Genomic DNA, 11,692 nt, shown 5'->3' on the forward strand with positions numbered 1-11,692 from the left:
TCTATGTTATAAAATGAGTGTTCTTATCGGAGGGTCAAGGTCCCATTCCGGACTATATTACCAGAGCATGGTGTATTTTATTTGGTTGTTTACATAGTTTATCTCTCTCTTTATTTTGACCTGAGAAATAAGCGTGACTGTGCCTTTAAATCCCGCCAGAGGACGTCACGTGACTACGGAGGCTATACGTTCCATTTCCCATACTATTCAGACAGTTAATCGAACGTTACGTTAAACGAACACAGTTAAAAAAAACAACAACAAACAATTAACACATTTTAGCGTGAAACTTGAAGTAATATTTCGGCAGGACAATTAAGTCAATCCTGGCGACCTTTCACCTTTGACATTGTCTGTGTCTTCTCAGCGCATTGAAGCGCAGGCGTGACTTTCTGGACAACCACCTTGCGGACTAGGCCATAGCGTCACTCAAGACCTGCACGTTTAATGCAAACCTCCACACTACGCTGGACACTGTCTGAAGACGACGTTAAAGTCTGCGAATGGCCTCTGAATAAGTAAGTGCATGTGCTCGACATAAATCGCTGTGTATGTACGATTTTTTTTAACAAGACGCAGCAGATAGTGCGACGTTGCAGCACATGTGGAGGACTTCCGTTCACGTTAGTGTTGTTTTCGTGGGATCGATACAGCACATCAGTAAACGTCTAGTAAACCTACACCATTTTGTTGCGAAGAGCTTTAATGTTGGTGAAAAAGGGGAAAGATCAGTATATTTCAGCAGCATGGTATCCTATATAACCACGCTAGGAAACTGTTATTGTCCCGTATAGTCATCCGTTGACACATGATCACAGGAACTTCTTTGCACGGTACTTCTATACCAAATAACCATAATGTATCATGCTATAAATAGGCTATAATGACGAGACAACGTGCTCTGCCTCCTTAGCTACCGTAAGTCTTTATAGAACTGACAGTATTCACATTTTATATTGTTACTGTCTGACGGTATCCAACTCCTTTATGTAGAGCTACCGTTGACGACAAGTGTGGTGATTTCTTGATGTTCGAGTGTTGTCTTGTTGCCCATCACAGTGCATGGCCGTGGGAAGGGTGTCCTCTCCAGTACTGTAGCTCGAGGTGGGGCAGAGCTCTGCGTGGACCGGCGTCATGCAGCAGAAAGGTACCATCCAGATCATCGAATGGGAGGACCTGGACAAGAGGAAGTTCTACTCCCTGGGGGTGTTTATGACCATGACCACCCGGCTCACGGTGTACCCCGCCAGCCTCATCCGCACCCTGCTGCAGGTGCAGAGGGGCAAGTCGCTGTACACCGGCACGCTGGACGCCTTCTGTAAGATCCTGCGCACGGAGGGCCTGCGCGGCTTGTACCGGGGCTTCATGGTCAGCACCTTCACGCTGGTGTCGGGGCAGGCCTACATCACCACCTACGAGCTGGTGCGCAAGTACGTGTCGCACTACTCCCCCAGCAACACAGTCAAGTCCCTGGTGGCCGGGGGCGCGGCCTCGCTGGTGGCACAGACCATCACGGTGCCCATCGACGTGGTGTCCCAGCAGTTGATGATGCAGGGCCGGGGCGAGCACCTGACCCGCTTCAAGGTCAAACCCAGGGCGCCGGCCGCCGCGTCGTCCCCCTTGTCCAGACGGGTGCGGTTGTCCTTCGGACAGACCCGCGACATTGTGGTGCAGATATGCGCCGCCGACGGGTTCCGCGGGTTCTACCGGGGATACGTGGCGTCGCTGCTCACCTACATCCCCAACAGTGCTCTCTGGTGGCCCTTCTACCACTTCTACAGCGGTAAGTGGCCTTCTCTTGGTTTCTGTCATTGTGACAAATCTAGAAAAACAAGTCTTCATTGCGTCTTCATCATCCTTTGTGATTGTCGCAAGTGTTGTGTTTTCTTTCAAGTACCCAAAGCGATATTTACATTACAAATAAACCCTGAGGGTAGGATTAGCTGAAAGGTGGGGGTGCGGGGAGTTGTATTTACGACTGGTTATCTGGTCAATCGAATGGTGCAAAGGTCACAATCCTCCATTGTTTATTCTAGCCCTTGGCTCATGCTTCATGAACCATTAGCTAAAGAAAAAGGCATGCTGCGAGGCATTCAATGTAAACCCCCATGGAATGTTCTTTACAGAACCCCTCATGTTCTGACCGTCTTCCCCTCTCTGTGTGTCCAGAGCGCCTGTCGAACCTGGTGCCCAGCGATTGTCCTCAGCTGATGGTGCTGGCTGTAGCGGGACCAATGGCGGCCGCCACCGCCTCCACCATCACCAACCCGATGGACGTGGTTCGGGCCAGAGTGCAGGTGAGTCACAGATGCACTTGAACCGTGACTATACACCGGTTCATCTCCACATTTTAATCTGAATTTAGCGGTCCTGAACGACACTTTTTTGTTTGTATTCTGCTACATATCCTGTATCAACTTTCACAGATGCCGGTGGGAATCTGCAAATTCTCCCCTGAAATTGCCCTTTTTCTTGACTTTTCGTTTTATATACATTGTCAATTACTATGACCAAGTATTCCCACATGGCCACAGTGTATAACCTGTCTGAGAAGACAAACGATACATGGTTGTGTTGACCATGTGGAGCTCAATGTACGCTCCTGCCAAGCGTATTGGTCGATCATCCACCGTCACTCATAGTGGTAGAACATAGCAGGTGACCTACTCGTCCGTGTGTCTGTCTGCCAGGTGGAGGGACGCTCTTCCGTCTCTGAGACCTTCAAGCAGCTGCTGGCGGAGGAGGGGGCTCGGGGGATGACCAAGGGGCTGTCCGCCCGCGTCATCGCCGCCATGCCCACCTCAGTGCTCATCGTGGTGGGCTACGAGTCCCTGAAGAGACTCAGCCTGAGGGCCGACCTGGTGGAGAGCAGGCACTGGTGAAGGGAACGGAACCGGTTCAGCTTCACACCAGAAAAAATGTACTGTACTCAGGGCCCTGGTGGAATGAGCAGACACTGGTGAGCTGGACAGAACCGGTTCAGTTTCACACCAGACAGCTTACTGTATATTGGTAGAGACAGCAGAAATTGGTGACCATAACTGAACCAGTTCAGTACCGGACCGGACCACTTGTATTGGGCCCTGAAGGAGACCAGATGGTGGTGAACGGAACCAAATTGGTTCAGTTTGATATCTGGCCGGAACATTTCTCCAGGACCCAGGGTACATCCAAGTGAAAGGGGAGAAATAAACTATAAACAACGCTCCATCAAGACTAAAAAACACCTGAAACTCCTCTGCCCACCACTTATACCGGTATAGGTATTTTAGTATTAACTTTTCAAAACATTCTAGAATCAGTTAGAATCAAAGTTAAATAACTATGTAGGGTAAAATTGATTAAAAAGTAGAATAGAAACCGATTCTGTTAGATCTGTTTCTTGGTGCTGCGTGTTTCCCAGCTGCTTTATTATAGTTATGGGCTCGGCTCAAACTGCCATTGTGGAAAAAGCCATTTTATGCCTCCTCTGTAAAAAAAAAAAACCCAACATACTTATATAAAGCAATTTTGGGTGACATACGTTTATGCTTTGTTGGGAGAAAAATATAACACTTTCATAGTGTAGACTATTTTTTAAAATATCCTTTTAATGACTCAAAAGGTACCTCCAGCCCCAAAGCACCCTTGGGGAAAAAGAAAAGCTTAAAATCCAGTAGTTGTCATCTTTCAGGTGTTTTGTGTTTTCACGTTGTCACAGTTGATGTGTACAAAGAACCTAAGGTGTTTGCACAAAATAATATATGGTAAACACTTTTTTTCTTTTTTAAATCGGAAAACCACTTGTATTGTCAAGCTAGTAGATGACATTGGCAAAGCAGAAATGTGTAATTTCTCAAGGTAAATCTATCTTGCATATATTTCTGTATGGTGCATTCCAGTGGACAATAAAATCATGTATGCGCCGAGGTAGTTGGTTTAGATGTGAGACCGGATAGTTTTCTGGCACATCAAATCTCTGTAGGTTGCTCCTATGCCTTGGAAATAGCATATACAAAATTCCAATGTGATTGACTGATTTGTTCACAACTGATACCAATGTATATTGTTCACTTTCTTTCCTTGTTTCCTAATGCAACCTTTGCCTGGAGTTGGTTTTGACCCAAAAGCACAATACCATGTTCAATGTGCTTTGTTTGCCTTTTACAATAGCCTTTTAAAGAGTTGTAAATTGGTCTCACTGCCTTATTTTTGAATCATCTTGATTTTCCTTTGAATTTGAAAATTACCACCTCCTTACAGAACTTTTTTGGTGATTATGTGATGTTCACAGGCACGTTTTATGTAATGTGTGCCAGAGCACTCTTAACTCAAGACTTTCCATCCAAAACTACCAGGAAGCTATTGGGATATGGTCAATCCAACACTGCTATTTTCCACCAGCAGGTTATTTGAGATTTTATGTTTTATCCTAAGCCCTCTTGTCACTGGAAATAAGTTTGTAACATAAGTCATTTTGAAAATTTGATGTTGATGCAAGTCTGACCTGTCAAGACGGATATACATTATAGAAGAAAAAGAAAATGTGTGTCCCTATATGTAAACCATCAAATGAATATCTAGACACATGCAGAAAAACCAAGCTTATGGTTTGTGTTGTATTTGGCATCAGCCTGTTCTACATGAGGAAGACTCAATAAAGGACGGCTGACGGCTGTGTCAAAGGTGGTGACTGGACCTTTACTGAAGAGGAATGAATGCCACTTCAGGGATATAATGATAATTTAAATAGAATCCCCTTAATGGCAACTTGTATTGTGGTTATGTGTAATGCATCTCGATTCAGAATAAATCTAGAACATAAAAATTTTCTTGATTAATTCTGAATCTGACAAGCATTTCAGAAAGATGTAAATTTAATGTAGTATGAAGATATACATGTATACATGAAATAGAATTCAAATGCGCTCTTACTGTGATGTGACCTACCAAAAAGACATGGGATACAGTTTCTCATCTCAGCCACTAGATGGCCATCATTGCCTATAAACTAAATAACTGCCCAACAAGACAAAATAGAAAAAAAATGTTTTATTTGACCAAAGAAGGCCGGTGAAAAATAGCTTTACAACCACCTACCCCCCTATAATTGAGTTTGTTCGGATGTACCAAATAAGTCATGCGTTTCTATTGGTCCCTCCCCTGGTCACATGGGGCAGTCGTAGATGTGGATGGCGCGGTCGTCGCCTGCAGAGATGATCTTAGAGCCTGTGTTGTTGTACTTGACGCTCCACACCTGGGAACACAGGTGTTTTGATTTAATTAATCACCTAAAACATTTATGGGTCATTTAAATCATTTTTATCTGATATCTATTAAAGGCGAACCTTCCACTCGCTATTTTCTAAAGTGACGTAATTTTCCGAGATATATTTTTCTTCACGGAAACAGCTGATGTTGCAGAATGCAGACCGCAACTTCTTCCCAAAGCGTGTATAAAGCAGTACCCTTATATTACAAAATAGCAGTGGAGCAATGGAGACTTTCTCACCTGGTCTTGATGGTCGAAGAAAGTGTTGACACACACTCTGGAGTTTGTGTCCCAAACCTTCACACTCTTATCTGACGAGCTGAACACGAACCAGGAACAGATTTCACAACATGGATCAATGGCATATAAATATATACATACATACACACTCACAAGCAGGAAGCTAGTCTCCGTGAAAGAGTGATGTCTCACCTGGAGACAAAGTGGGCGTGGTCGGGGGAGAAGGCCACACTGAGGACCCAGGAGGCGTGGCCACTGAGTGTGCCTGCCAGGTTGGCGTGTTGTCTGCAAAACACAGATAAAAAACATCTACTATTGGAGCGGAACCAGAAAACAAGTCTTTCAAACTCTTTATAGATCCAAAGCTAAGTGTATTGATTGAGCACCCTTCAAAACACACTATTCAAAGTGCTTTTCTTGGCAGGAAACCCATTTCAAATACATTTTAAAAGAACAATCATTGTAAGACAATCATGAAAAAAAGAAATATAAAATATAGCTTATAGCTAAATAAAAGATATCCCAGTGCACGGATCCATTTTAATAAAAAGCTGTGGCTAACAGATTTAAAAGTATATATAGTAGTGAGGCAGACCTCAACGCTGTACATTGTGGGCTCGGGACACTCACACGTCGTAGATCTTGATGTATCCGTCGTCGGAGGCAGTGACGAGCAGCTGGGAGTCCGGGGAGAAGGTGAGAGATCTGATGGGCATGGCATGACCTGAGGAGAGAGGGAGACACGTCATTCAGGAACTAGGGGCCACCGTCACTGCTGAAAATGTGTATTTGTTTAATTGCGAAGGTAAGATAGTTCGTAAATATCAAATAAATAAAATAAATGAATAGACAATAGATGTATACCTTCTAGCGTATGGAGTAGTTTCCCAGTAGCGATGTCAAAGATGTTGATGATTCCATCTATGGCTCCACTGGCCAGGTATTTTCCATCTGGGCTCTGTAGTGCAAAACAAACACAGAGAAGCATTGGTTCACTGTAGCTTACTGCAGCCTATATGGCAAACAGGACAATGGCTAATAATAATAGAATAATAACAACCATGGTTTTGATGTTTAGTTTTACCTAGTTTACCTACTCCTGGGAGAGCGAGTCTCTCAGGAGACTGCACAATCAAAAGCTATACTTATTTTACTGTAAAAAGATAACTTCAATCATTTGTATCAAAAAACGCTACAATAATTTCACTAAAATCACCAAACTAATGGCTTTTAAAAAAATATATATTTTTTGTAACTACTAGATGTACTAAAAGCATAATTGAATAGCAGCGGCAGTACTAGAAAATCCAGATCAGCGTTACTTCATTTCTTAGTATTTCTGTGATTAGTCTTTTTAAGTAGCACCAATGTTTTCCCACTCGGCTGCAGACCTTGGCAGTTCATCCGCTGCTAATGGCACAGGGCCAGAGCCCCCCCCCCCACCCTGCTTTGCTTCAGGGCTGAAGCCCCCTTTCTGTGAGGGAAAGTGCCCTCTTGAAGCCCATTACCTTCAGTTGTTCACGGTCCTCTCAACCTCGCAAGCCACTTAATATGCTGTTTGTCCACCTCAGTAGAGTGAGGTTCATCGGGCTAAACAAGCAGAGGATGTTCTCTACGCTAACCACCATCTCCCTCCACCTGGGGTCCCCAGGGAGACATCCCTCCATTACAACATTTTAGACTAACATTTCCCATTTAGTTTTGGATAATTTTCATTCTAAATTGTAATAGTTGAAAGCTGGATATTTGCATTACAACTTATTAAGGGTTTTTTCCACAGGTGCAAAAAACATAGAAATTAAAATAAAATAAAATTTAACAATTGAAAAAATAAAAAAATAAAAAATAAAATAAAATTAATAATAATAAGTGAGGAGATTTGTCCTTACGTAAGCGATGCTGAGGATGAACTTCCCTCTGGTGTCCAGCGAGTACTCTTTCTTGCCGCTCTCCACTCCGAAGATGTTAACCTTGCCATGATGGCTGCCGGTGGCGATGTGTTTGGAGTCCGGGGAGAAGGCCACGGACCACGCGTCAACTAGGGTGACATGGACACAGACACACACACACAAACACATAACGTTGTAAGAGACACAAAGTCGTGTAGGGATGTGAAATGGTCTACACAGTCATAAGGCATGGGATTACGTTAAGTTTATATCTGGGGCCTTGTCTACAATGGACCAATTGGTGTGAGTGCTCAGGTGGACATGGATCTATTTTAACTCGAGTGGTGGATCCAGAAATTAAATTAATTAAATTAAACTTGGTGTGCAGATGAGGGATACACAAGCTTCAAGGACTGAGAAGACAGACAAGATGGACACACCGTCCATGAGTAGCCCTCCCAGAATCCCAGAAATTACCAGGGCCCTTCTCAGAGTCTTACCGGGGCCCTTCTCAGAGTCTTACCGGGGCCCGCGTCAATGGACTTGATCTGCTTGCCAGAGTCCAGATCCCAGAGGCGGATGTGGGCGTCGAGGGAGCTGGAGGCGGCGATGCCCCCGTCGTGGCTGATGTCCACAGAGACCACGCCCAGCTGGTGGCCCTCCAGGTTCCACTGGAGCTCCAGCTTCTCGTCTGACCTGATGGAAGACAGAGGGGCCGGTCAAAGGGGAGGAAGGATAACCATCAATGTCTGGTTTGGATGAATGTAATAACAATAATTACAATTTAGTCTATTTTGTATTGTATTCATATAATTACTATTATATTAGTATTACTATTAGTTTTTGTTGTACTACTACTACTACTACTACTACTAGTAATATTATTACCACACTGACATATGAGAATGAACTTAAAGATGCAACATGTTTACACTTGCCACAAGTTGCATTCAAGAGCACCGTGCTGCCTGTGGGTATGTTGGCGCAGCAGCAGCAGCAGCAGCCCTGGCACACTGAGAGGGGAGGAGCTTACCACTTCCAGACCTTCACCATGTCATCCAGAGAGCCGGTGATGATGGTATCTGTGCCGTCCGCCTCGCTCCGCCCCCATGCCGCCGTCCAGATTGCATCGTCGTGCGCTGGAGACACAAACACACACATTGAGGCCCAACTGACACAGCTCATAAGGGTAACCACGGTCGGTTTATTTATATAGCAACCCTCAATCCCAAAGGCTGTTCGGAGATGTATATAAGCAGGAACCACACCTCTAATAAGTAATCAATTGAAAAGTAATATTTAAATGAATTACTGCATGTGTAGATGCTTACTAATTGTGCTTTGAGTATGAATTAGCAGGAGCTAGTGGCTACTTACCATGTTCTTGCTTGAAAAGGATGCTGTACTGTAATGAAAGTTCGATTGTTATTTACATCTTGATGATGGAGTTCTAGACTAACAGAAACAGACAGAACAGCCCCATGCTTACCTGGGTGCTCATCGTGTTCTCTGGGAGATGCAGATTCGGGGAAAATCAACCTACAGAAGACCAGACACACTACGTAATCACATTTTCTCTCTCTGTACTATTAATACACGAAGAAACATTTCATGATTCAGCGGATAACGACTCATTCATGACAGCATTGTCCATTCAAACAGGTTTGAATGACTGGTGGTTTTCTGCCAGATCGAAGAGAGCAGATTTAGTGCGGGCATGTCTAAATGCTCCAAGGTGAACAGAGACCTAGAGAGCTCTAATATATATGATCGGTTATAGTTTTGACTATTTACATTGGATCTCTGTTACAAATAATTCCCATTATCAGTCCAACCATAAGGTGGTCCTCGTATTGACCTGCTAGCATCTTACCACTTCGTAGCTCGTATTTAAGGTTAAAGTCTATAAAACATGTTTTTGCATGTAAACTGTATGTAATACATTGCTACATACCTTAGGAAAAATCTTTTAAACAGTGTAATTCAATTCAGCGGTTAGTTTACACCAAGGTTTACACAGGAGGCGCCATGATGACAACAAATGAACACTTCCGCTATTTCTTCTTCAGCCCCTCTTCATTGGTTTAGTATGGCCGTCATCCAACTGGGTACTGCATTGCTGCCACCTATTGGACGAAGAGTCGAGTGGAGGAATAGCTTATGCTATCTCGATTAGATAAGGGTTATGCCGCAGCTTCATGGATTTATTTTAAAATGGACCTCTCTCCTTTCTCCCTCTGACAGTCAACAGAAAACAAATTAAATTGAATAATAAAAGTACAGTATTAATCTCCTTCGCATAATAAAGAATTCAGGCCAGTGTCATATGTAAGATGGTTGATGTTTCCTCAAAGGTCATCTTATATCTTGGACTTCGTCTTCCCTTCTTCTGTGTTCTGAAACCGTCTATGGCTGTGCTGAAACATTCTATGGCTGAAAGCAATTTGCTCCCAGGTTCCACTTACTATATATTATAGATCTATCTATATAGCCTTTCATTGATGCTCCTTTTCCCTGTGATGACTGTAACCTTGCTCTAAGTAGCATGTACAAATTAGTATAAGGGCATCATAAGAATGACAAGTCAAATAAACTACACCTTAAATTAAAGTAGGAATCAACAATCATTCAAAAACAATTGTCATTAATGATGGTGTGTTTGTGTGTAGAATTGTGTGTTCAGGGTTTGTGGTATTGTGAGGCTGTTTTTGTGTGTGTGTGTGTGTGTGTGTGTGTGTGTGTGTGTGTGTGTGTGTGTGTGTGTGTGTGTGTGTGTGTGTGTGTGTGTGTGTGTGTGTGTGTGTGTGTGTGTGTGTGTGGCATTGTGCTCATGTGGTATTGTGTTTTCAGTATGTTTTTAGTTCTGTTTGATATGTGTGGTGTGGTGTGTTTGGTGTGTGTGGCAATGTGTCGTGTGTGGCATTGTGTGTTTGTGTGCAGTGGGTTGTGTGTTTGATGTGGAGAAGTACAAGCCTAATGAAATACTGTTTCTACTTTGCAGAGCTCCTTCATTACTGAAGTGCAGCGTTGTCATTTTCCACCACAATGATCGTTGTTAATCATAGAAATGGAACATGTGCATTAGGCAGGGCAGACCCAAAAGTAGAGCCGTAATTGAGCAAAGTAATTGTGTGTGTTATAACGGTAGATACAGGCACTTATCCAGACCCTGTCGGTCTGTCGCTCTTTGTTCTTCTCAGCTCATCTGACCACCTACTGAGTGAAGATAAACCAAAGGCATTGCATTACGTCTTGTAACCACTGTTGAAAGCCACATTGCAAAGACAGATAACAGAGGGAGACGAAAATATCCAAGCGTAATAGTTCAAGTGTTTATTGGTTTCCTATTCATAAAAAAGGATACACATCATATTTCACAGCATAACAATATAGTAGAATATTTAAAACAAGAATTAAACAACCAAAAAATAAACATTTAATATTTCTCTAAACAATTAGAGTAGCTGTGTACATCTAAAAATACATTTAAATGTTGACAGTTGGGGAAGACATTATTGACATTAAATGCTTCAGTATTGAAACTTGATATTATTATATTTAATAATTATGTGTAATTTATACTTAATATTTATTATCTATACATCCATCATTGAATGTATTTCAATGGTATTTTGTTCTTCTAAAAATTTAATCAAACAAAGATAACACAGCCTTTACCTTTTAGTATGATGCCATTCAGGGCCTTATCTGGCCATTCCTTGCGGGAACTTCTCTAAATAGGTCAGGGTGTGTTCCTTTCTGATGGGCTGGTGATGCTAGGGTTAGGCTGCTCTGGAGGCTGCCTGACAAGGTACTCCGAGGCTGGGCCTCTGCAGCTGTACCAAGAGGCCTTCAATTTTCTCTTGGTGCTTTGTACTTTTAAAAGTAGCTGTCAAAGATGGAGTCCCAGGAGAATATACATCTTTTGAGAAAATAAAATGACAAAGTTTGGGGATTTAATTCTTATGAAAAATGTGTTGACACAATGAAATAACGTTTTTCTATATTGACTGATATTTTAGTAAAACAGCACTCCTTCAATTTATATACTGTATATATTTTTAAACAGCTCTACAAAAACAATAGCACTTATTTCCAGGGTGAAAACGGCACAGTTTAGTGATCAATCAGAAAAATCCAACTGAAAAATTTGTACCGTATTTAGCAATATGTGCAAGATATGCACAAAGATGAACAAACAGAAACATGTGTGTGTATGTGTGTGTGTGTGTGTGTGTGTGTATAAACTTGCGTCATTAAGAAAATAGTACTATACTATTAGATTAGAGCTATTATATAGCAGCAGTACTAT

General features: G+C 42.6%; 2 protein-coding genes across 2 annotated transcripts; one reads left to right on the top strand and one right to left on the bottom strand.

The window, feature by feature from the left end:
- The first annotated feature begins 246 nt into the window (after positions 1-246).
- Positions 247-4,662, top strand: slc25a44a (solute carrier family 25 member 44a). The gene is made up of 4 exons (XM_084477218.1): positions 247-518; positions 1,060-1,783; positions 2,170-2,297; positions 2,691-4,662. Exons 2-4 carry the CDS (start codon positions 1,135-1,137, stop codon positions 2,880-2,882), a joined length of 969 nt encoding a protein of 322 aa, XP_084333344.1. The 5' UTR covers positions 247-518; positions 1,060-1,134; the 3' UTR covers positions 2,883-4,662.
- Positions 4,663-5,016: 354 nt separating this feature from the next.
- skic8 (SKI8 subunit of superkiller complex) lies at positions 5,017-9,446 on the bottom strand. The gene is made up of 11 exons (XM_084476825.1): positions 9,335-9,446; positions 8,870-8,919; positions 8,758-8,785; positions 8,414-8,519; positions 7,904-8,076; positions 7,381-7,529; positions 6,356-6,449; positions 6,122-6,215; positions 5,684-5,776; positions 5,492-5,570; positions 5,017-5,236 (listed from the first exon to the last, which is right to left on the bottom strand). Exons 2-11 carry the CDS (start codon positions 8,879-8,881, stop codon positions 5,147-5,149), a joined length of 918 nt encoding a protein of 305 aa, XP_084332951.1. The 5' UTR covers positions 8,882-8,919; positions 9,335-9,446; the 3' UTR covers positions 5,017-5,146.
- Between the last annotated feature and the right edge of the window lie 2,246 nt (positions 9,447-11,692).

Source organism: Micromesistius poutassou (genome assembly GCF_964030765.1).
Source record: "Micromesistius poutassou genome assembly, chromosome: 13".
In the NCBI taxonomy this organism is placed as follows: Eukaryota; Metazoa; Chordata; class Actinopteri; order Gadiformes; family Gadidae; genus Micromesistius; species Micromesistius poutassou.

Excerpts from the sequence above, each read along its gene's own strand:
- skic8 (XM_084476825.1), bottom strand. Across the intron at positions 8,077-8,413 it reads ATGGTGAAGGTCTGGAAGTG|GTCAGACGAGAAGCTGGAGC; the intron begins GTAAGCTCCTCC and ends GTCTTCCATCAG. Across the intron at positions 6,450-7,380 it reads TCATCCTCAGCATCGCTTAC|AGCCCAGATGGAAAATACCT; the intron begins GTAAGGACAAAT and ends TTTGCACTACAG.
- slc25a44a (XM_084477218.1), top strand. The coding sequence starts at position 1,135 with ATGCAGCAGAAAGGTACCATCCAGATCATCGAATGGGAGGACCTGGAC. Across the intron at positions 1,784-2,169 it reads CTTCTACCACTTCTACAGCG|AGCGCCTGTCGAACCTGGTG; the intron begins GTAAGTGGCCTT and ends CTGTGTGTCCAG. Across the intron at positions 2,298-2,690 it reads TGGTTCGGGCCAGAGTGCAG|GTGGAGGGACGCTCTTCCGT; the intron begins GTGAGTCACAGA and ends TCTGTCTGCCAG.